At 43.6% G+C, this 25,052-nt stretch overlaps 2 protein-coding genes across 28 annotated transcripts in view; both read right to left on the minus strand.

Annotated features, from left to right (window-relative positions):
* The window catches only part of PHLDB2 (pleckstrin homology like domain family B member 2), a 220,310-nt gene extending 211,497 nt beyond the window's left edge, over positions 1 to 8,813 (minus strand). For 8 of the 26 annotated variants that reach the window (XM_032349482.1, XM_032349440.1, XM_032349372.1 and 5 more), the window contains exon 1: positions 8,519 to 8,806. The gene's annotated coding sequence lies outside the window, so the exon portion shown is untranslated. Of the gene's footprint in view, positions 1 to 8,518 lie in introns of all 26 variants that reach the window. The other 18 variants (XM_032349417.1, XM_032349342.1, XM_032349348.1 and 15 more) reach the window with 6 other exon arrangements.
* A 4,857-nt stretch (positions 8,814 to 13,670) lies between these two features.
* Positions 13,671 to 25,052, minus strand: part of PLCXD2 (phosphatidylinositol specific phospholipase C X domain containing 2) — a 52,335-nt gene continuing 40,953 nt past the window's right edge. The window contains exons 4-5 of one of the 2 annotated variants that reach the window (XR_004287157.1): positions 19,302 to 19,866; positions 13,671 to 18,355 (exon numbers count right to left, since the gene is read on the minus strand). Coding sequence is in view for 1 of the 2 variants with exons in the window: in XM_032349593.1 (XP_032205484.1) it covers positions 19,707 to 19,866 (160 nt within the window). In the remaining variant the exon portion in view is untranslated. Of the gene's footprint in view, positions 19,867 to 25,052 lie in introns of both variants that reach the window. The other variant, XM_032349593.1, reaches the window with a different exon arrangement.

Here is a 25,052-nt window from a genome sequence, read left to right on the forward strand (position 1 = left end):
GGTAAAGTCTGTACTGGATAAGCCCCTCCCTACCTTCACTGTCTGCCAGATTGATGGACACAGACAGAATACTTATGGACTCTGACTCACTTCACTGTGTGCTGACTGAGGACAAAAGGTGGATGTAGGAATGGCCAGATGGCTTTTGGGAAGTAGGAAAACAGGGCTTATTTTGCTCCTGAAATGCTTTTTCTTCTGCTAGATGACGGACAGGGCTGGAGAATCCAGTCCAATATTGGGAATTCAGTTCAGTTCAAGAAGTGATGGTGTGCTCATGGACTCTATAGAAGGAGCTGTGACAGTACTAACTGGTGCTTGGTCACTTGGCTATCAGCATTAGAAAATGGATGAGATTGTCTCATGGTAACACACTGAGGTCTGTTTCTGAGCTACATTTGACATTGATGATGTTTCTTGGACTCATGGGCCATTTTGGTTCCATGGCCTCATAATGGTTGGTACACTGTTGAATCATAAGCTGATTTTCTTCCTATCCTGCCTTAACAGAAGGTATTTGATGGGCAACCCAAGGGTGACTTTTGGTGTTTGGCTGTTTGCTTTGTGGCTTCTAAAAAGTAAGCCTAGCCAATATGATTGTGAGCAGTATCAAGTATACACTACTGTGGTACCCATAGCTTTCTCCAAGAGACTACCTGAGAAGAAGCCAGTTAGATATTGGAAATAGAATCAAGACGGCAAAGTGTCAAAACTCAGTAACATACTAAGAAAGTCACTTGAGGAGCCTGCCAGGACATCAGCCTATTCTTACTGAATTCATGGTGTTCACCCATCACCCCCAAAATTACCAGAGATCCCTGGGTGATAGTAACCAATACTGTCTTTCCCTCTCTCATCATTAAAAAGGGACCAAAAAAATAAAAAATAAAAAATGGACAGCAAAGTGATGCAACCTCTGAATGTTGCCGAGACATGAGTCCATTAATGCCTCATTTCTTTCAGTGCTTTTCTTGTGGGGCCAGAAGTTCCTGGCCATGACTTGTGAGTGTGGTTCTTCAGGGCCTTAGAACTCCCTGGGCAGGGTCTGCAGTGATAAGGAAACCTGGGTGGGCAGGATGCTGCACATTTTCTTTACTAGCACTTTGAAAGTCCTGCCTTGGTGCCTGGTGAGATTAGCAGTTTCCTTTGAACAGTACTGCCCTGGGCTGCTTTCTCATCGTCACAGTGAACAAGCATTATTCTTTCCTTTTTGTGGGAGAAGTAGAGCAGAGAGGAGTGAAATAACCCCAGAGGTGAAAAATAAAAATTATCCACGCTTGGAATGGAACGTCATAATTCTGTCAGTCATTGTGATGACCATTCACTTCTGCAAAATACAAGAGGGAAACTGGAGTCTCTCCCAAGAACAATGCCCTTTGAGTTCAAGCCCTCGGGGAAGATCTTTGATGCATTCTTCTTCTTCCTTTTTGTGCCTTCTCTTCATTACAAATAGCCTTTCATGAAGCTTGCAAGTAGGGACATGGGCACCAGCACCCAGTGAGCAACTACCTGGGTGAGTAACCCTGGGCAGGGCAGCTGGGAGGGGGCTCTGGGAGGGGCAGGAGGACAAGAATGGTCTCACCATCCAAAGCAAACCTGAAGCTCTTCCAGAGCCCTTGACCATTGTTTTGTGAACTTAAGAGAAGTACAGACCTCCCCCTCACTCTTCTGCCTTTTGCTTATAATGTCGCCAACACACACAGTTCCATCTGACACACTGCCATGCTTCTGTAACCTTGGGCAAGTCGTGTCACCTTTAAGGGTTTTCGTTTATTTATAAAGGGAGGATAATAATCATGACTGCCAGCTCGCTGAAGCTCCCATTAGTGACACACAGAAGCGGAGCGTCACAGCCAGGGTCGGCACTAGACAGAACTCAGAAGTGGTCACCTCTCTTTTCCAGCTGGGCAGGCTCCTTCTCCAGAAAACATCGATGCCCACCCTCTCCAATTTTCTAACAGCCTCAGACTTTCATTCTTGAGATCTTTTCAGCAGTTTCTTATACCCCCAGTTCATTTACCTAAGAGATTGTGAAAGTGGCTCAAGAGAGAAGACAACTGTTTGTGTATTTTCTTTTTAAAGGAACTGTTGATCTTAACTTCTCTAGTTTTTCATAAAAGACACAATATGAAAACTAGAGGAGACCATAAAAAATCATACATGGTCTTCCTCTAGCCTCCATTTTTAAGAATAGATAATTGAGACCAAGAGAACTGAGGTGATTTCCTCAATGTCCCATAACCAGCATGCTGCAACAGTACCATCAGACCAAAGCAGTCTCCACTCTGTTGGGCCATTCTGTTACTGGACCACCAGAGAACAAATAATCTTCAAAGCACCATGCCCACCCCACCACAGGTTAACACTTCCCCTTCTCTCTTTAGTCATCCCTGGCAATGACAAGGTCTTTCTTTAAAAAAATTACTTTCTCTACAAAATTTATAGTCAACCACTAATTTATTATCATCAATGAATACACATTGAGAACTCATCATCTCCAGAGTTCTGTACAAATATTTGTATTTTTAGGGAAAGGAAGCATGTGCACGCACACTTACGCGAAGGCACAAGCAGGGGGAGGGACAGAAGGAGAGGGAGAGAGAGAGAATCTTAATTAGGCAGATTCCATGCCCAGCTTGGAGCCTGAGCCAGGGCTTGATCTTGGGACCCTGAGATCATGACCTGAGCTGAACTCAGGAGATGGTTGCTTAACCGACTGAGTCACCCAGGCACCCCCAGAGTACTGTACAAATAATTAAAAGTATGTGTGTGCACACACACGCACACACACAGACCCAAACAGGGGACTCTAAGGAGGCTGTGGTTTGGCTCACTAGATAAATTTAAAACCTTCAAGATTATTTAAACTTGTTTCAAAAACTGTGTCTAACATGTTTCTCGGAAAGAATAAGTGACGATAGCAGAACTGAGGATGACCCCATCAATGAATGTTTGTGGTTATTCACGGTGAAGATGCAGAGAGTAAAGAATCAAAACTGACTGAGTCACCACCAAGAAGTTTAAAAGTTGGCACCAACCCACAGAGCAAGATAATGGTGGAGTCAGAACCGGGTGCCTCTGTCGGGCTAAGTTTTATGTTCTATTGGTTGGACTACAAATTACCAACACAGCAGTATTCCATAATGATACCTCTTGTCAAGGGCTCTTCCATCTTGCAAAGAGAAACCAGATGAAATGAATTTTGGTAGAGAACAGTCAGATATTAGGAGGTCTAGCCATGGGTTCTTGCCTATGTTCAGGATTCCTACCCAGGAAATAAAGCTAAATTTTGTGGAATACATGTATTTGAACTTGAAGGTGCATCTTTTCAGGAAGGAGGTACTGGTTTTCTTCAGGTCATAGAAAACCTACCGTCTGCTTCTTCACTGCAACATCTTTGCTTGGCTGCTGGGTTTTCTTTTTTTACAACCTGCTGGCTTACTAATCACAAGTTTTCAGCTTGCGTGCATTGTGCCATCTAATGAGATTACAATAAGTAGGGCCCCATGGCCAGCGATCATTACACGGAAAGACACAAGAGCCCCAGCTAAACACACCATATAAGGCTTATCTTAAGATATGAATCCTTGAAAACATCAGCTCAGCGATGACAAAAAAGAATTCTGCCTAGTTGGAGTTCTCTCCAGGAAGTATTTTTGATATTGTTTTGGCTTTAAGAAAGGAAAAACAACTAGACTTTGTGGGGGTTACCTAAGTGCACAGTGAAACTGCAGATTCAAACTGTTTGAATCCTGTCCTCCAAATACAGAAGTCTTATATGAAAACAATCTCATTTTCATTTTGCATTCTGGGAAACCCTCCAAGGCACGGTGCATTGGCAGCTTTTTGTGACCTTCAGTTCCCTAACTGCTCCCAAGGGAAACTTGACCTTGGAACTATAGAGAGGAGGGGAACTAGTTGGTGTGGGGCAGGGCAGAAGTTTCATTCTCCCTGTTTGCTCACTGCCCCAAGTGGATGGGTCCTCCTACACCAAGACCCTTAGAGTCTCTGAGGGCACAGAGGTGGGGACAAACAGTGCAATGGAAATACACATTAATCCCAAAGTAAGGATGCATACGAGACTATCACGTGGGAAGGAGACTTAAGATGGCCAGCCAGGAGCATTTTCCAGAGAAGAATTTAGGAATAAAAACATTTGGTCCCCTGCCCCCCAGATGCAGAACTGATACAGGGCTCCCTGACTCCTCAGAGCATCTTAAGACTGAAGTGAAATTCACAGGGCACAAGAATACCTGCTATAATTTTAGCTGGCTCCTAGGGGTATGGGGACTCCACCCACAAGAGATACCCTGTCTGCAGGAAGAGTTCCTTGGGTTTTCTTGCGTGATCACAGGACACCTCTGGTCAGAGGGTTAACTAAGAGAGGAACTCTCTATATCAAGGGACACCCTACCCGGATACACCATCCCACAGGCAGGCAACCAGTCAGAGGACAGCGGGTTCTGACCTTTCGCCTAGCTAGAACTGCTTTGATCTCTTAACTTTGCTTATGGGTGCATGGGTTGAATGGCTTTTGCCTTTAAAGTAGATTTTATTAAGTATCAATTAGTATCTTCATTTCCACTACTCAGTGAAAACCTAATTAGAGTAACAACATTATCACACTGACCTGATAGAATCGCAGCCAAAAGCAAAGCAATCAACATTTGAGTAGGGCCCGTAGCCCGAGAACAGGCTCTGTAGGTCAGTTGGAATTTTTAATTTCGGGAAATGGCTTGTATTGTCCCGTTCTTACCATCTGGGAGCCTGAAAAACCCAGAAAACTGCTTGTGTAGTAGAAAAAAAGAGCAAAGAATTGGGAGCTGCGAGACCTATGGGACTTGGGAGCTGAGTGACATTGAGAAGGGCCTCACCTTCATTAAGTGTTGGGCTCCTTATGTGAAAGGATGTCATCTGAAAATGACACCGCCCTTATGGGGCTGTGAGGAGATCAAAGAAAACCAATGGGGAGTTTTGACATATTTCCCTTTCTCAGAGAGAGACACTGGACTGTGGGGGAAAAAAAAGTCCTGGGACAATAAATGAAAAATTTGTCTCTATGTTACATTAAAGTCAAATAAATCAACAAAACCATGTTTTTGAGTCAGGAGAAAAGGATGATTTTTTTTTCGCCATTTCAGAAAGGGATCAAAATGCTGACCTGAGTATGAGCTCTCTGTCTCTGTCTCTCTCTCTCTCTCTCTGTGTGTGTGTGTGTGTGTGTGTGTGTGTGTGTGTGTGTGTTTTCTTGTTACTTTCCTGGAAGAGGGGAAAACTACTCTGATATTGGGTTTTATGCTTGTATAGGATCAAGAACACCTGGGAGAGGGAGTCATAAATGTATATTCTGAGGATCCAAGCTAATCATTTAGAAAGGACTCTACACTCTTTTACACTTGGAATACAAATAGCATAGATACCATTGGGTATTTTTTCCAAAACAGAGTGCTAAAGAGCATGGACTTTGGCCAGATGGACCCCAGTTTAAATTTCACCTCATCTTACCTGCTACCCGATATGCATGAGTTGAGCAAATTGCATAAGTTTGTTATAAGGATTAAATTTTAGAAATGTAGATAAAAGGCAGTAGTTCACTTCCTGGTCATCAGAGACCCTGGAGAAAGGTGAAATATTATGAGGCTGTGTATTTCAGTTCCAACTTTTTCTCTTACCCTAATGTTTTAGGTCACAAAAATGATAGCATGTGAGTACAGTTCATGTGCAGTCAGCTGTCTCAGAAAATGGCACTACTCAGTGGACTTGGCAATGTGATCGCTATGTGTAATGCCTTTGCTATCACACGCTGAGGTATGCATGAGGTGGGTCAGTATGAAGAAGAAATTCTTTGTTCAGAGATGTTTAGCCAACCACATCTCATCGTGGCATTTCTTTATCTTGATCTTGTAAATGCTCGGGAATTGTGGCTGCGGTGGAATTTCCACCAGATAGCTACTGGAATTTTTGGGATGTGTCTGAACAGAAATGAAATGGAGTTTGGTAGGAGAGGAAGACCTTACTCATTTACCGCTTGAATGACACCAACAAGCCACTTGGATTCCAGGCTAACACAGGTCTCTTTGGGTCACAGCTACCAGGAGCCTTGCTGTGATAGATGAAGGGTCCTCCTGCTATAAGCCTCTTTCTGCCCAAGTCCCATGGATTTAGATGAGTGGATAGGAGCTGAGATGAAGTGAAATTGTAATTATTTTTCTTAGTTCCTGGAGAAGGATTGGAATAGTGTCATTTGTTTCCCTGGAAATGGTTCAAACATCATACTTCAGTTGGGGCTCATGAATTTGAATCTCTGGAATAGAAAGGGGTGGCGATCTAGTCTGAAAATTCCCTGGGTTTTCTTAAGAAATATTCAGGACCAGGAAGGCTCCAGTGACCGTGACTACTAGGTCTGGGATACTTCCTTTTGCTCCCTCCCTGTTCCTTTCTGTTCCTTCCCCTCAAAGAAGGTCCTGTCTAGTCAATGCTGGTGTTCTGGTTACAGTGGGACCCAGCTGGCCTTGGGCACGGCAATCCACGACCCAGTGGAGAACCACCGACTCTGTTAGTCAGCCTTGTTTTCCTAGTGACCCCTCCCCCCCAACAATGACCACACACCCACGATTTACATTCCTGCATGTGCTTAACTCATGACCACTTCGCAAAAATGCTGGATTGGGAATGAGGAAGAATTTGGTAGAATCCTGGCTCAGCCTCTGACCGAGTGAACTTGGGCAAGTTAATTAACTTCTGACTTCTAACTTCCTAACTTGTATAAGGAATACTACTGTGTACCTTGTTTAGTCAATCCCAAGAGTGACCTCCCGCCACCTAATATCCAATATGCATGAAATGGGAAGAAAAGCTTGGATATACTCTCAAGGGCCACCAGCATTATGGCCTAAGCTGGATGCTATGCAGAAAGGATAGATAAGACCTATCTGTTCCTAAGGCAGCCTAGGGTATTGTGGGTAAATCTGGCCAATAGACTGGAATGTTCTGACACACTCTCCACCGCCCCCCCCCCCCCAAAACACCTCCTTCACATGCATTATCTATGAACATTCTCTGGAAGCCAGCCAGACGCACACTTAACATTTTACAGAGTTAATATCTTCACAGAAATGTATCAGTTTCCATAATTCCTCACCACATTCCTGGGAGTTAGCCACAGACTCGCCCAGAATCACACACGGGATTTGTGTCTGGGCCACTCTCTGCAATGGCCTTCACTCCTGCATCGAGTTAACTGCCTGAGCCACACAAAAATTCTGGCCACAAACCGCACTAAAGGGGATTCACTTAAGTTCCATAAATAATTAACAAAAACAGTGTCAGACGTTACCTTGTTGAGTAAACAACTCAACCCCTTCCCTAAAGGGAGTTTAGAAAAATAGGGCTTCTCTACCACCAGGGCTTCTAACAATAAGAGCTCAGAGCCATTGCACAGACCTGACAAGTATATAGAATGACAATATCACAACCTTTCTGGAGGAGTCAGACCTAAAGCAGATGGATCATGTTTATTAAAAAGGACATATTTCTGGAATGTGTAGACTTGAAGGGGAAAAATTCCATGGTTTTTGGTAATTACTTAATAATCTTATTGCCCCTGGAGAGTCACTTAGTAACTTGTTCTCAAGTCTATCTTTCCCCTGTAGACCTCCGGAAGTAGGGAAAGCTTCTTCAAAGCCACAAGCTCTCCTGAGGGAGGAGACATCAAGTATTCAGTTTGCACAGGAGTCTTGTTCATGTTTATTTGTTGTTGAGCTAGGTCGGACCCTGTGGCATTTACAGCTCTGAGTAAGAGAAAAACGTCTCTGGTCAGAAGAGAATACGGGCTCTGGTGGCAGCGAGTGGTACCTGCTACATTGCCTTGTGTCTGTTCTGTGGAGATAGTTAGGCATAGGCTTTAGTGGTCTTCTGTCAGAGTTAGGAAACAGCCTTTCATCAGTAAATGATTGACCTGGCTGCCCTGGGTGATAAGCTTAGGTAAACAGGCTTGATTCTGCTCCAACAATTTCAAGACTTTTAACTCCTTAGGTTCCAGGGCAGAAAAAGGCACATGGCTTCCTGGGAGATCCTGTCCTTAGAGTTTGGCAGCTTTCTGGACAGTGTGTTCCTCAGAATTATAATGCCAACTGTTGTGCTAAATCTTGAAAGTGGAAAGAATTCATGCAAACAAAATTCTGGAACAAAGTCATGTTTGAAGAGGCATGACTAGTGGAAGAATTTCAAGAAATCACACATACGATTTTTATAACGAAAGACAGAAAACCTTCTAAACCTTTGAAATATATAGAGGAATAATGACAATTTTCAAAGGGGAGCGACGATGGAAGAAATATACAGCCCGCTTTGCAGAATATGTTGGTGGACCAATGATTGAATTCTCTTGATACGCACCCGTAGCTAACATCCATCTAGACCTTCCACAGACCGTCATCAGAGACACCCTGGCTACAACACTAGGCAAAATGCTTGTTTTATATTCTTAAGGGAACGGCCCATGACCAGACAGGTCGCCTACCTTGACTGCTGTTTTAGAATCTGGATTCTCCTCTCAGATTCCGTCTTGACTCTGCAGTGGTGGCCCACGACTGTTCCAATCCTCGCTCAAGAGTTTGGGACGTTGGTAAGAAGCATCAACACAGGCTTTCACTTCTCCTCAAGCACCAAATCAAGGTGTTCCCCTCCATTTGCTTTCCTGCTTTCCCTGGCCCCTGCAGACAGCGGTCACCAGCTGGGACTTCCTCGCAGTCAGGTATGTTGACAGATGTGAAGGAGGGAGACTGTGCTGGTCTCAGCTGCCTGGTCTGGCCAATCATTACAGACCAGACCAGGCTCTTAGTTCTGCTCAAGCCCGATAGCAGCAGGCGGAGGCAGAAACCAGATCTGTTAGCTATCGACTATCCAGAAAAGCAGTGACCTTGCAACTGGATCTGTGATGTAGACAAGGATATATGGGAGGAAAATCCTTTTAATTTCACTTCTTTTTCTTGTAGCAATCTCAGAAGAGAATTTGGAGGTCACTTTAGCCACACTCTCATGTAATAGAGTTTCTTCTATTGAATTCTTGTCTGGTGAGAATCATCTGGAAATTCCTTGAACAAATCTGTCTGCCACTTACTGAACATGCACTATATATTAGGCATTATATATCTAGTAGCATAAATCCTTATAGTAACCTTGAAATTTTATTCTTTCTTAATAGATGAGGGAACAGACGCTCAAAGGGGTTAACTAGTCAGGCAGTGAGTAGGTCCTTCAAACAGGATTTGAACTCACTGTTCTAAAACTGTATCAATGTCAATGCACTTTCCATAGTACTCTGTGAAAGGCTTTAGAGCACCCAAAGAGGTCCATGCCCAAGTCCTTAGAGTCTGTGGCTATGTCACCTTACATGGTAAAAGGGCTTTTGTAGATGGGATCAAGTTTTGAATTTTGAGATGGGACATTATCCTGGAATATCCAGGTGGACCCAGTATATCATAGGGGTCCTTGTAAGATGCTAGAATCAGAGAAGACATGGAAACAGAAGCAGAGCTAGAAAGAGATTAAAGATGCTATGCTACTGACTTTGAAGAGACAGAGAGGGGCCACTGATCAAGGATTGGCTTCTAGAAGCTGAATAGGCAAGGAAATGAATTCTCTTCTAGAACCTCCAGAAGGGATGTTGCCCTGCTGGCCCATTCTAGACCTGGGACTCTAGACCTGAAAGATACCAAATGTGTGCTGTTGTGAGCCACTAAGCTTGCGGTGACTTATTATAACAGCAATAGAAAACTAATACACACTCTCTCAGAAATACTCTGCCTGATGGTGAGCTCGTGATCTCAGCTAGGAATGCTTTTCATTGAGCCAAGCTCTGCCTTCTTGAAATGTTAACTCATGAGTTCTAGCTCTTCTCTGCATATCAGGCAGTCAGGGAGGCAGTTGCAAATGTTGGAAAGGACACTGGGCAGAAACTCAGAGACCAGGTTCTAGTTCCAGCTCTGCCTTGGGCCAGTCTTTTCTCTCTGACTTTCAGTTTTCTCTCCTGTGTAACATTAGCACCTGGACAAAAGTTCTTTTGTTCTTCCACATCTAAATTCATAAGATTCTAGTATCTCAGTCATGTAATAATTTGGAAATACTTGATGATATCCCCATCATTTCCTCAGTCTTTTCTAAACTCAGTATCCCTAGTTTCTCATGTGTTACGACTTCAGGACCCGTCACCCTCCTAACTGCCTTTCTCTGGAAGGGCTCCAATTTGTGCACCTCCCTCTGAAATGTGTTCAGACTTGTGTAGGGCGCCTAGCCACCTCCACCTCCGTGTCTGCCAGTGTGTCTGGTTTCTCCCATTTCCCACCGCCCTCTCATGCCAGAGACCACTTAACTAACCCTTAGGGTCTTTTGGACTTGCTTAGTCTGTTTCTTCTTATCTTATTATATTCAACTTTACCTCTTGAAAGAGAGCACCCGGAATCAGCAAATTCATATGAGTCTTAGTTTAGTTCATTTTTTTAAATAGGAAAGACCAAGGCCTATGTTGGCTGTCTTTGCTTGCTTAACAACCTTTAAATGGTAGTTCATTCTCACAGGTACTTGAAAGAAAGTGCTATGTACATTTCTTAGGATCATAGTTTCCTCTAAGAATCTGAGGAGAGCTACAGATGCCCTACTAGAAAAAAGTACACAGCTTCCAAAATTTTGTGTGCGATGTCAGGGTATTCTGGCCCCACTGAGGTAGCCCACCGACACCTCTGATGTGTGGCAAGTTAGTTCTAGGCCCACAAGGTTGTTGGGGAGGGGGAAGCTTTTGCAAAAGGCAATCGAATGTCTTCTTCCAGAACTACCGACACTTCATGGAAGCCTAGAAATGGGACTGCTAGGCCCAGGTTGAGCAAACACCCACTAAGGATCAAAGCAGGAAAGACTTTAGGCCACAAAGCAAAGACATTCTTGGAGCCTTTCTCCAGAGGATAAATCCCATTCTTTAGACACCAGGCCCCTTAGATTGAAGCCATCTGCTTGCCTAAGGCTTCTCTCAGTTGCATGATGCTACTGGACGGAGGCTGACACTCCTCTGTCCCCCTTCCCCACCAGGCTCTCCAAAAACACTGCCCAGCTGTGTAAACAGCCTGGCCTGACTAGCACTTTTGTTTAACTGGCACATGCCCAGGCCGTCCTGGGTGAGGTTTGAGGCACATGGGCTTTAGCCACTGTCCCTCCCTTGCAACTTTCTACCCTCCCTGAGACTGAAAGGTTTCAAGTCTTAAAAACAATAACACTCCTTCAGTCCCAGTTAGCAGATTTGCAGAGGGATAAACAAAGAAACATACTGCTGATCAAGAAAAATTCCTTTGGGGGAAGAAAATACACACACATACACAACAAAAATTTGGGGCATCCAAGCATCCTAACCTCAGGGATTCATAGAAAAGGACTCACTTCCCAAGTCAAAGAAGTGGGGTTTGCTGTCTACACTGTGTGTAACCCCAGGGCGTGACTGTCAGCAGGACCAAGGGACTAGGACACCTCTATCCTGCCCTTTTATACTGCCACACAGGATGGCTGGTAAAGAGGGTGGTCGGGGTATGGACTTCTACAGGAGACATGTAGAGTAAAAAAAGAGGATGTTCTGTCTCAAGTAGTTTGTTTATATACTTATTTCTTTAGTTAAGGATGTTCGGAAAGAGCACATTCAGACCCAGTTCTTGACCAAAGTGTGCAGTAGAATCAACTGCAGTTTTTTCCAACCTGGAAAGGATCATAAACAAAGGTCATTCCCATAGCTTCACAGCGGAATTTTTTTTTTTAAGATTTTATTTATTTATTTGACAGAGAGAAATCACAAGTAGATGGAGAGGCAGGCAGAGAGAGAGAGGGAAGCAGGCTCCCTGCTGAGCAGAGAGCCCGATGTGGGACTCGATCCCAGGACCCTGAGATCATGACCTGAGCCGAAGGCAGTGGCTTAACCCACCGAGCCACCCAGGCGCCCCACAGCGGAATTTTTTTAAAAATCTATTTTGAAAGGAAATTTTATATCACTGTTGAAAAACCCAGTATCACTTGCCATAAAGAGAAGGGAACCATTGAATTAATACAATGCAAACAAAATGGTATTAAATGTTACCTGGAGGCTACTGCCTTTTTAAAAATTTTTGCTAGGTAAGACAAGGGTTGTGGGGATTTCATCACTCAGCTGAGACTTCCCTCTCTACCAGCCAGATGATTAAATGATTAATGACATGAATGCTATTCAAGGATGGGGCCACTTTCCACCCCACATCATCTGGCATACCACCAGTGGCGTGAACCCCACTCACTCCCTGAGCCAAGCAGAGCTGGTCCAGTGGTTGTGCAACTTCTCTTTCACTGCCTGAATTTATCTGTGCCCCTTCGTATGAATTAGTTTCTGCTAAATCATTTACCAATCAACGCAAGAGTTAGAAGTTAGCCATGGCGAAGGGATCATGCCAGGTACTGTGAGGAGTGGGAGGAAGGTCTCCACCCTCAGTCTTAAGACTAAGAACTACTCTTGAGAATTTACTGAGTGCCAGGCTCTGGGCTAAAATGCTCTCTGTATAGTTTCTTATGTGGACTTCTCGTTAAACCATCAGAGGAGGTGTGATTAGTCCTATATTCTATATATTTAGAGATGTTAGTCTAAAGTTACACAGCCAGAACTTGCTAGAATTGGGATAGAAGAAACGCAGGACTGTGCATCTCTGAAATGCCTGTTGCCATAGCTTCTGTGCTAAATAGAACATTCAGAACCCAATTACAATATGAAATATTCATTGGTACATAATACACTAGCTCCCTTCTCATGAGTAATGTCTCAACCCGAGTGTATGTCCAGAACTTGAGGCCGGCCAGTGAAGTCTTTGCAATTACCCCAGGCAGGTTTCACCCGCTTTGTCTATGTTTAGACCCAGCCTTATCTTCATCATGTAATTTTTTATTAAAATCAAGTGGGAATGACTGACCGTGGTGCGTATGAAAGCCAACCAGAGGACAGTATGGTAGTTTATAGACACTAGAAATACAGGTGAAAAATCTGACCATGACATGTTCTTCAATTGCTACATTAACTTGAATGGAAATGATTATCCCTAATTAGCTATTGTAACATTCAACTCTATGAAATGAATGATTAACATGGAATTAATTTCATCTCTACTAAATTCATACACAGGACTTTCACCTCAATGCATTATTTTTGTAAGGCATAGGGCAAAAAGAGAAATTCACCAAAATTAAGTGGGTTCAGGTATTCTACTAAAAAGAATTAGGAACAAGGAAAATATTGGAATCTTCATTGTCAACAGGGCCTGGACACCCACTCTTGCTGACTATGTGTGTGCACAGACACATAGTCTGCTCTGCATTGTTCTATCTCCAGGCATTTCGCAGTCACTCAGAATAATGTGGGCTGGAGATGGTGGTTGGTAAGAATATGGAGGTCAGCGGGACCTGGCCTAAGTCTATGAGAAACAGCTAAAGCGTTGGGGGTAAAGCTCAGAAAGGCACGGGTGACAAGGCTGGATGCACATTTCATGCTCGTCTTGGGAACTGCGGGCATGGTCAGCCAATTCCCATAGTTCTACATCCAATATCATATGACAAGGCAGCTTATTGATGCTGAACCTCTAGCCTTTAAAAAATATTAGAAGTGGGCCCATTATAAAATGCACACAGAAACAAGGAAAATGCCTGCTGAAGTTTTATATTTATTATTAGGTTTAAGCCTATTTAGGTAGTTCAAATAAAATACAAGAAAAGACATTATGTCATCATATCTATTAATTTTTTTTTCACAGTTAAAATGAGGTAATCCGGCTTTACAATGTTTTAGGTTGAATTAAGCAGTGTGATCCAGTTTATAAGAAAGAAGGAGAAATATATTTGAATAATGATTTCCTAGGGGGGAAAAAGCCAAGTGAAATGTGTGTGAATAAGATAATTAAGCCACAAAATACATTTCAGAGTACCAAGCAGGATATATGTAAAATTTTCACTCTAACCTTTAATTGGTATAGTTTATTGTTATTTTTTACTTAACTTAGCAAACAGCATGCACTGTAATATAAAACAAGCCTAGAGGACAAACATAATATCTAATAGAATATTTCTCAGATTCACATGTCATCTGAATTGACCAAGACGTATTTTCACTATGATAATCTCTGTGTTTTTTAAGTGCCGATCAGTGAGGTTAAGTATCACAGTTGGCATATTATCCAGTATGAACAAAGCATATACAATCTGTATGAGATACTTATTAATACTGGGGCATAAGCCAGAAAGTACAGTAGCAGCCAGGTAGCACTGTTTCTAGAATATGTACTAAGATTTATCACATTGATACTACAGATTCGTGACCACAGTGTTATTAGTGCTATAAATTAAGAGCAAATGTAAAACTGTAGATATACAAAGCGACTGAGGGTCTATTTGACTTCAAAGTGCTATGCTTCTCATTGGGCTCCATGCTCGAGAGCCCACTCCTACTATTTGAATGAAGCGGTGGCCCCCGGTTCTGAGTTCCAATCAGATTCTGTGTGTGGTGGTGGCGGGGGGCAGAATTACGCATTCAGGAACAGTACGGGGCGATTACCACCATGATAAGAATGCATTTGGACATCATCGAATGCGTGTGCTTCTTTGTGTAAGTTTTGCCAGCATTCTGTTATTCATTGTAACCGGCAGACGTTAAAGGATGCCCAAGAGACAAGAGGGGAAAATGGTCTTCTGTGGCGATCAGAAGGAATGAGAGAGGAAAATGCCTCTTGACTATGGATGGGGTTATCTCAGTGGACTGTGGGATTGAGTTCCCAGTGAAGAGAAGAAAAAAATGTTGTATCCAAACTACATAGGCTTAGAAACAAGTCTGAAAATTCTTAAGAATAAGTTTTGTTGGAGAAAAGACTAGAACACTGTAACCACTGCAGGATCGAAAGAGTTATCTTAGAATACTTTTATAGCATATTAAAACACAATTTCAACAGTATCAGTAGCATTTTCTACTGTATTCTTCTGGGTTAAGGGTCCATGAAGCAATATAGTAGCTTTAATGTCAATATTTCTAGTTGGAAGCCGGGGAAGCCAGAAGATACGGAGATAGTACATCTCCTGGTGTGGTAAAGAGCTGTTCATGATCACTGGGAATTAGAGTCAATTTCCAGCTAAATCACTTATCACCTAACCATTTCACTTCTGTGTATCCCAAGGTGACATTTGTGAGTGACAAAGTTGTGATGGCAAATACTAGAAAGCCATCTGAGGCAGAAGGCCAAGGAAGACAGGGAAGGTAGCAGAATTTTGAGGGACAACCATGTTCTATGCCACAGAAAACAAAACTTCCTGTCAGGATATTTGATGTTATCAGTTTCTGTTCATTCCCTCGAACATAACATGACCGTTTAGCATGCACTCGGGAAAGCCCACCTCTCAGGATCTTGAGTGCTTGCCGGCTGATTTCACTCAGCTCCGCTCATCTCATTCGACAGATGACTAAAGTCGCGAAAGTCATGCCAGTTCCATCATCCTACACCACACTTTTGAGAAATGAACCCAAACAGCATTTCTTCACACATGAAGCACAGGAAGAATGAATAGGAGACATATAATTTAACCATAAAGGGCCTGATATTTTGGGGAGCTAGTCCACCAAGGTTTGCAGAACAGCACTAATGTGGCAGACAGCGTCTTTATTCCAGATTAAGGATCCAAGGCAGATGTAGCACAGGGTCACTGAACTGAAAAGCCACGAGAGAGAAGTCTCATGGCTGGGACCCACTTGTTAGCCTGTTCCGTTTCCCAGAACCTCCCAGTAAAGAACATTACAATACTTTACAGCCAATAAAGAACATTACAAAAACTTCACTGGGGCATGAACTCATTTGATGAGATGGCCTGAAGTTGTGTAGCCCTAGTGCTTCCATGAAGAGAAACCATTTCATTTCAGTTGCAATTTCTTCTGTTTCTCCACCGTTAGCTTAGCACTAAAGCTTAGCACTAAACTTTCTTACCACTTTGTAATCACATCTTTTTGGGGGACACTTTCTTATGGCAGGATTCCGAAAAACAGAAACAAAATCTTGACCACGACAAAACTGCATTTCATTCCGGAGTGTTCCACCACGTCACCTTCTTGAACAGAAACATCCACTTTGTGATGTGAATGTGAGGTCATGAAGAAGAACTAGGATTCTTAAGATTAGTCGTGACCTGGGCTCAGATCTTGTGCTTTTCCTTGAGTTTATATAAAAATCCTGGGTTTGGACTGTGGCCTAACTATTTATTCTCAAGAAGTCAGGGGTCTGGACTCAGTGCTGAGGAAATAACTAAATGCAATTATTAGAGGTCTCATACAGCATATATATAATAGTTCTTGGTATGACCCCCTTCAGTTCGCCATTACTTTAAGATTTAAACCACAATCATTTATCATCCCTTCCATCAGTTCCATCTTGACTTCTCTCTCCAGCCCTAAGAATATCTTCTGTGACCATAAAACCACAGTGGTACCTCTTATAGGCTCCAAGTTCAAACCTTTAAACAGTGCTCTAATCTAACTGAAACCTGTGATTGTCCGCTTGGCCACAAAGCCATGGAAATGTGGCGAATGGTCCAGAGAGTTCATGAAAAACTCAGCCTACATTTCAGAAGAACTGTGGCCCCAAATCCTGTGAAAAGAAAGCCCTCTTTAACTCAGTCAAGTAGCTCTTTAGTTGACCATGGAAGTGAATTCTGAGTAAGCATGATAGCCTTGTTTGATCTTGTGAGAATAAATGATGTGGTTGGGTCAATCATTTTTATGTCATAGACCGAAAGTCTATTGTTCCTCTGTCCCATCACAGAGTCTCCTGCTTGGCCTTAGGTCCAAGAGCAGAATGCATACCTCCTTTGTGATATGTTGAACAACTTTTTCTTGGAGCAGAGATTCTGTCAGTTCAAAGGTGTTTAACAAGGGCGAACTGCAAATAATCTTGCTCCCATCTCCCAGAACTCCTGGGCAGAATTTGAGAATGCAAGCCAGGCTGGCAACCCAGAGCAGTAAGGAGGGGTGCGCACCTGCACTTGCCGCATAGAGCAGGACTCCATGCCCATGACCTTGGGACCATTTCCTGTGCTTCTGTGTCATGGTTGATGACTTTTCTCTTACCAGGCAAATACTGAGATGCACTTAAATGTTACAACCCAAGTGAAGTGCAATTATATCTTTTAAAACGAAAGGAAAAAAATCAAGTAAACATTTCACTGAACAGTCAGCAGCCCTTGGGTGTCACTGGCATCCTACGTAGGTCCCCGCCAACACACCTGGCCTCATAGCACCGAGCACCTGGACAAAGTTGAGGCTCAAATAAAACAGAGCAGAGTAATTCTCCTCTTGCCTCCTGATCTCTTTGCCAAGTTACAAAGGATTAAAAGAGGGGAGACCATCTAGTCCCTAGCAATCAATCAAGAGTTAAAAATAAGACCAAAATGAAACAATAACAACACAAATAAAATCCTGAGGGTAGGCCAGGGATTTCCAAGCTTGTCACTGGGGTTCAACAGCAGAACTGAAGAACAATTGAAAAAGTGAGGGCACTTCTGTTCTTACTCCTTTCCATGGAAAGCCCTAAAAACGGACAGTACAATCCCAGAAACGTTTCGGAGTGGGGGTTCGAATGCAAGAACAAGGAAAAATTACGCCAGATTTTCCCAGAGGCATTTGTTGTGACCCCCCTTCAGCCGCAGGAGCGAAAGGTCAGGGATGAACCGACTTGACAAAGACGCTGGAAGAGTGCAAGCTGCGCGTGCGCGTTCGGGAGCTTGCCCCTAGGGCCTGCCGCCACACAGCCGTGAGCACTGGCAGAGGAGGAATGGTGAGCCACTTGGGGGGGTAGCCCAATGGTCCTTACACACACACACATCTGTCCAGGAGTCCATGTTTATCTTTCTGCCTTAAGAATCCAAAGGTGACCTTTCCTTAGGGATCCTCAGACAGATCTGAGCAGCATCGGCATGTACATACACCCATGCCCAGTTTTCTTTCCAGATCCTTCCTTTCCAACCCTCTATAAGAGAGTCTCCCTCAAGAACTGAGGGTTCTTCATGACCCATTGCATCCTCGGGCCCCCCGTTCAGGGCCCGGGAGGGGCTTCTCTGTTTTGGGCCACACTCACACAATGCACACTGTCCTGACAGGACTGGGGGAGCTGGGAACATCTGCAGGCGAGTCAGAGGTCACTCAGAGGTCACTCACAGTCCTGAAACGCACAGGCCTGTTGAAGAGCAGGGCAGCGTCAACCTGGTGACCTGGGTGAGAAAAGTTCAGGCAGCTCCTTTGTGAGTGCTCTTGAGGTAAGAAGCACTGAAGATAATTGATCTATAAATAAATAAATGGATAAATAAATAAATAAATAAATATACACACAAGAGGGCTTGCTCTAGATAAGTACCTCTTATCCATTCAAAAACAACAAAACAACAAAACAAAACAAAATCCCCTCTTGAGTGTCACAGCCCTCCTGCAGTGGCGATTAGCAGGCTCAAGACAACCTGCAAGAAGTAGAGCTATCAAGACACAAATTGGAAATGTTCCAACACCGCACATCTCTCACTCGATGACACACAAGTCATCCTGAATGTCCCCGAGGTAGTCTGGTTTTCAAGGAGTTACAGAACAGCTCCAAACCCTCTTGGAGCTTCCTCCTCAAATCCATTGCACTTCCCCACGCATCCTGTGGCTGTCTCCGCAGTGCCACGGTTGAGACGCCTTCCCTTAGCGTGAATGTTAGCGTTGTGCCTCACAGTGCAAACCTGGGTCCTCGGCAGATGGCAATGAAATGCAATTCCAAGATCCAGCTTGAAGATGCCGTTCCAAAGAGGGCTTTGCCAAAATGAGGCAGGAGTTTACCTAGCAGCCATTTTGGGAAAAGCTTGGAGGATTAAACCAAAGAAATGTGGCATGCGGCACACATGCATGTCTGTCTCTTGTTGGGCCCCACACTGAAAGGACCTCCCACCATTGTTCCTTTCACTTTTGAGAAGGGGCCGAGAGAAACTGAAAGGAATCAATGTTTTACCACTGGGAAACACATTTTGATACCAAAGGCAATATGCATGGTTTATCCAAAGAATGAAGGTGCCCAGTTCCCAAGCAGAAGCTATGTAAGAACAGCTTGTGGCTGGAATGGCCTGATGACAAAGAAGTCTCACTCTCCCGGGGAAGAAGTGGTGACATTCAGCATGCCAGAGAGAACTGGTGCTGGCCCTTTTCTCCCTCAAAGCCCCAGGTTGATGTTAGAGCCACCCCACAGAGCCTTCCACACCTGCCATGAGCCATTCTTTTGCCTAAGAGTGCCTTTCTGGTTCAGTCTTCTCACAGGCTCACACATAACATCCTGGAAGACAGCAGGAAATCAGGTCAACTCAAAGACACTCAAAGGAAGCTGGAGACCCCATTTCCACATTACATTCAGCATCATGAACCATTGGGGAGACCCTGACTTTGATCACACAAAACCTGCTTCTTCCCTTGGACTTCAGTTTTTTAAAAAGTCTCATTTGGGAAAAATGCAACTGAAAGCTCTGTAATTTTATCCAAATGGCCCTAGGAAGAGGGGAAAACGCCCTCCCCCTCCTCCTTCCCCATCACTGCCAGGGGCCATCCTAACAGGAAACCCTTCAGAACTCTGGCCTGGATCAACAAAGTCAACACTAAAATAAAAATCAAATCAGCATTTAGCCAGAGCTCTGTCCTCCTGGAGGAGGTCATTCAATTCAATGACAGTCGTGGCGAAGTCCACCAGGTCCACGAAGTCAGAGGTGATGATGTTGACACCCGTGGCCCCGGGCTTCTGAGTTTTCACCCAGTCTAGGATGGCAGGAAGATTCCTACATGGGAGACAGAACAAGAGAGTAGAGTTGAAAGGACTCCTCCAGAAATGGAAACAATGCATTTCCATTCATGTAACAAAAGTATGTCAATAAAAGCACAAGCCCCCACAGTTCATCCACGGAAGCTTTGGATCTCGTGATGTCTATTCCAACAGAGAACAGTATTCGCAGGGTTTCTGTGCTGGAAGAGATTATCTGCCTCAACCACCAAAGAGATAACCATGTCAGGAGGACCCTGAAAGACTAAGATCAAGATCCTAATTATGAGTCTGTTCTCTAATTTTTTTTTTAATTATGAAAATTTTCAAACATATTGCAACACTGAAAGAAATTTATAGTAAGGGCGTGCACGACTTAGCTTCTACCACTAACACTTTATAGTACGTGCCTGCCACATAGCTGTCCATCCACCCATCACTCTACCCTTCCATCAAGACATCTTATATTTTTGACAAATTCCAACTGCAACGATCTATACATATGCCCCAAATATCCCAGTCGGCATATCATTAACAAGGACTCAATATTTGTTTTAATTTTTCTTTTGACATCAACTTGCATCCAATAAAATGGGCAACTCTTCAGTGTGCACTAGTTGAGTTATGACAAATGTATACATGTAAAGCACACACGTGTCGCGGTATAGAACATCACCAGTACACCAGAAGTTTCCTGCATGTTCCCTCCTCATCAATCCCGGCCCACATCCTCCAACGGGCAACAATGATTCTAACTTATTTTTCTACCATTGATTCAGTTTGCCTGTTCTAGAACTTCATGTAAGTTCACGCAATGTGTCTTCTTTTGTGTGACACTCTTTCACTCAGCATTAAGGTTTTGGAATCCATCCACGTGACTGCACCCATCAATAGCTTGGTCTTCGTCTGAATCACTGCACTATCCCACTGCATGAATTACTGTAGTTTGTTTACCCATTTTCTCATTCATGAGTAAATGGGACGTTACTAACTTTTGGATATTATGGCTAAAACTGTTAAGGGCATTCTTATCTCAGTCCTTTTGCAAATCTTTATTTTCATTTCTTTCGGATAAATACCAAGGACTGGAATTGCCTTATTACATGGTAGATTTACATTTAGTTTTTTAAAGAAACTTCCAGATCTCTTCCCAAAGAGGCTGTTCCATTAAATATTCCATTCAACAAAGTATGAGAGTTCTGGTTGCTTCAGAGCAAAATTTGACATGATTAGTCTCTTTAATTTTAGCTATTCTAGGGGGTATGTAAAGATATCTAAGAGTGTTTTAATTTGCATTCTTCTAATGACTAATAAGCCTGAGCCATTTGTAATGTACTTATTGGCCACTTGTACGTCTACTTTGGGAAGTACCTGCTCAATTCTTTTACCCATTCTTTTCTTTTTTTTCTTTTTCTTTTAATTGTTGAGTTATAAAAGTTATTTATATATTGCAGACACTAGTCTTTTCTCAGATATGCTTTTTGATATTTTATCCTGCCTATAGCTTACCTACTAATTTTTAAGATTTTATTTATTTATTTGACAGAGAGAGATCACAAGTAGACAGAGAGGCAGGCAGAGAGATAGAGAGGGAGGCAGGCTCCCTGCTGAGCAGAAAGCCTGATGCGGGACTAAATCCAAAGACCCCGAGATCACGACCCGAGCTGAAGGCAGCGGCTTAACTCACTGAGCCACCCAGGCTCCCATAATTTTTTTAATGGCCTATTTTGGCAAGCTCAATTCCTTAATTTTTTTTTCTTTTTAAATTTCTGTGACCTATCTAGGAAATTTTTCCCAGTCCCAAGTCAAAAAAATATTTTCCTGTTTTCTTCTATAAGCTTTGTGGTTTTCACTTTCCTGTTAGATCCCCAAACCATCTCAAGCTAATTTTTATATATGTTATGAAGTAGAGATTGGGGTTCACTTCTCCCATATGGATATACAGTCATTTCAGAAATGTGAGTGGCTTCCTTAATGGACCAATGCTGACTCAGTGGTCTCGCAAACACGGCTGGTCCCATTTTAAATTCAAGGATTTTCCATGTAATAGCCAGAATGTTTTGTCCGAAGCAGCTCATAATTTAGTGACATCAACAAGTGACAACAATTTAATGTGATACCTTCTGTATTAGCAGGAAATGTAAGTATCATGGAGGACAGAGAGGAGGGCACAGTGAAATGTATGCCATAGTCTGGCATCTGGAGAGACTTTAGGGAAGACACAACCCATGGTTTATAATTTGGTTAAGGAACTTGAGATTTTTTTTCCTAAGGTTTATTTTATTCACTTATTTGAGAGAGAGCAAGAGCGAGCAAGAGTGCGGGTAGAGAGGGGGGATTAGAGGGAGCAGGAGAAACAGGCTCTCTGCTGAAAAGGGAACCTGATGCGGGGCTGATCGCAGGACCCTAGGATCGTGACTTGAGTCAAAGGCAGACGTTAAGCAACTGAGCCACCCAGCCATGCTGGGACTGGAGATTTTTCAGGAAGAATTTGCTCTAGGCCAAAATTTAAAATACTTTTATCTTAAGGGGCTCCTTTCTCTTCCTCTGGTGAAGCTCTCCTCGGTTGTCATCTTCTCTTTCCAAGCTGCCCTCCCTGTCTGTAAGCATACATCCTGACTTCTCAGTCTCCTCCTAAATGACCCTGTCGAGACCTTGCTAGCATTTCTTTTTCTCTTCTCACGAAGAGAAAAATGGTCAGTCCTGGGTCACTTCCCTCACTCAGTGGACTCGAGAACTGGCCATGGGCTAGAAAACGCATTTCATAAACCAATTTGCATTTTTATGTTAGTAGGTTAATTAGGATTTAGTAAGCTGCCATCACAGGAGTAAGTCCATTTTTAACTGGGTCTCCTGAAGATTTAATCACCTCAATTAATCACCACCGTAACTTCTTCAATTTCTTCATGCCTCAGTCTCTCCCCCTGTAAAATGGGGATACTACTACTACTTATCTCGTGTAGATTTGGTGGGAGGGAGATTAAATAAGGTAATACATGTGAAGTGCTTAGAACTTCGCCTGGGTAAGAACTAGGTGAGTGTTTGGCATGAGAGGAGAAATCATACATGGTAGAGTGTAGGGTGGAGATATTTTGCCAAGGGTGAGGTGCCACAGGTACAGTCTTCCTTTGGCAATAGAGACCGAGGATACACAGTGGCCCACAGGAAGTCCACTGTAGTCCTGAGCCTGACCCATTCAAAACTTTTTCTTTTCCTTTTTTAAAAAAAAGATTTATTTATGTATTTTACAGAGAGAGACACATACACACACACACACACACACACACACACACACACACACAGAGACTGGGGGGGCAGAGAGAATCTCAGGCAGACTGCGAGCTCAGCACAGAGCCCCACTCGGGGCTCTACCCCCCGACCCTGAGATCACAACACTAAGATGACAATGTGAGCGAAACTGAGTCAAGCCGCTCACCCGACTTCTGTGCCCCAAGAGGAAGGAACGTCAAGCCGGTAGCCAAGCTGTGGCACTGCAGTGGAGATGCTTCACCAACAACCTGCCCCATCTACCCATGAGACGCCTGCGCAAGAAGATAGAGAAACGCAACCTCAGATTGCGCCAGCAGAACTTAAACTCCCAGCAGCCTCCAATGGGAGCTTATCAGAAACGCAAAATGGATATTTGTCTGAAGAAACAGTGGGAGGTGGGAAGGTTAAAAAAAATCCCTGAAATGGTCTGTGAGTGGGGGGCTCATCAGAAACCCAGAATGGAGAGAGAACTAAAGAAATGGTGGAAACCGTACAAGTTTAAAAAAAAAGAAAGAAATCTACCATAGTAATCAATGGAGAAGCACCAAACAGCTTCCCAATTCAGAACCAAAAAAGAGGAAGAAAAAGAGAAAAATGGTAGATGATGCCAGGCCTGATACCAAAAAAGCGAAAACTAAAGACAAAGGGGACTCTGATGAAGGGACCCAAGCTCCCGAAGAGACAGAAAAGAGTGTGGAGAAGCCGATGATCATGAAGAGGACAGCGAAGTGCCCAGCCTACCCCTAGGCAGTCCTATCTTAGGACTGATAGGAGCTTCTGAGGATACTTCCTTTGCTTCTCTTACCGATCTTGTCAATGAGAACACTCTGAGGGCAATAAAAGAAATGGGTTTTACAAAAATGACTGAAATTCAGCATGAAAGTGTCGCACTTCTGGAAAGCGGGGACCTTCTAGTGGCTGCAAAAACAGGCAGGGGCAAAACGCTGGCATTTCTCATCCCTGCCCTCGAGCTCATTGTCAAGTTGAAGGTCTTGCCTAGGAATGGAACCGGAGCTCTTACGCTCTCACCTGCTAGGAACTGGCCATGCAGACTTCCGGTGTTCTTAAGGAGCTAATGATGCACCATGTTCACACTTCTGGGTTGACAATGGGCAGCAGCAACAGATTGGCGGAAGCACAGGAACTTGGTAATGGGATCAACATCATCGTGGCCACCCCAGGCCGCCTCCTGGACCCCATGCAGAATACTGCAGGATTTATGTCTAAAAATCTACAGTGTCTGGTTATTGGCGAGGCTGATCGTATCTTGGAGGTTGGGTTTGAAGAGGAATCAAAACAAATTATTAAACTTCTGCCAACACGCAGGCAAACCATGCTCTTTTCTGCCACACAAACTCGAAAAGTTAAGGACCTGGCGAGGATTTTTTCGAAAAAGAAGCCATTGTATGTTGGTGTCGATGACCATGAAGCTAATGCAGCAGTGGGTGGTCTTGAGGGGGGCTATGTTGTTTGTCCCTCGGAAAAAAGATTCCTCTTGCTCTTTATATTCCGTAAGAAGAACCGGAAGAAGAAACTGATGGTCTTCTTCTTTTCATTCTGTAAGTCCGTGAAATGCCACTGTGAGTGGCTGAATTACATCGATTTGCCCAGTCAGTCATGGAAGGCAGAAGCAAAATAAGCATAGAGCCGCATTCTTCCAGTTCTGCAACGCAGATTCAGGGATATTGCCATGTACCGATGTGGTAGCAAGAGGGCTGGGTATTCCTGAAGTCGACTGGATTGTTCAGAATGACCCTCGAGATCACCCCAAGGAAGATAGTCATCGTGTAGGAAGAACAGCCAGAGGCCTAAACAGGAGGGGGCATGCCTTGCTCATTTTACACCCTGAAGAATTGGGTTTCCTTCCTTCCTTGAAGCAATGCAAGGTTCCATTAAGTGAATTTGAGTTTTCCTGGTCCAAAATTTCTGACCTTC

This window comes from Mustela erminea, chromosome 1, assembly GCF_009829155.1.
Source record: "Mustela erminea isolate mMusErm1 chromosome 1, mMusErm1.Pri, whole genome shotgun sequence".
Lineage (NCBI taxonomy): Eukaryota > Metazoa > Chordata > Mammalia > Carnivora > Mustelidae > Mustela > Mustela erminea.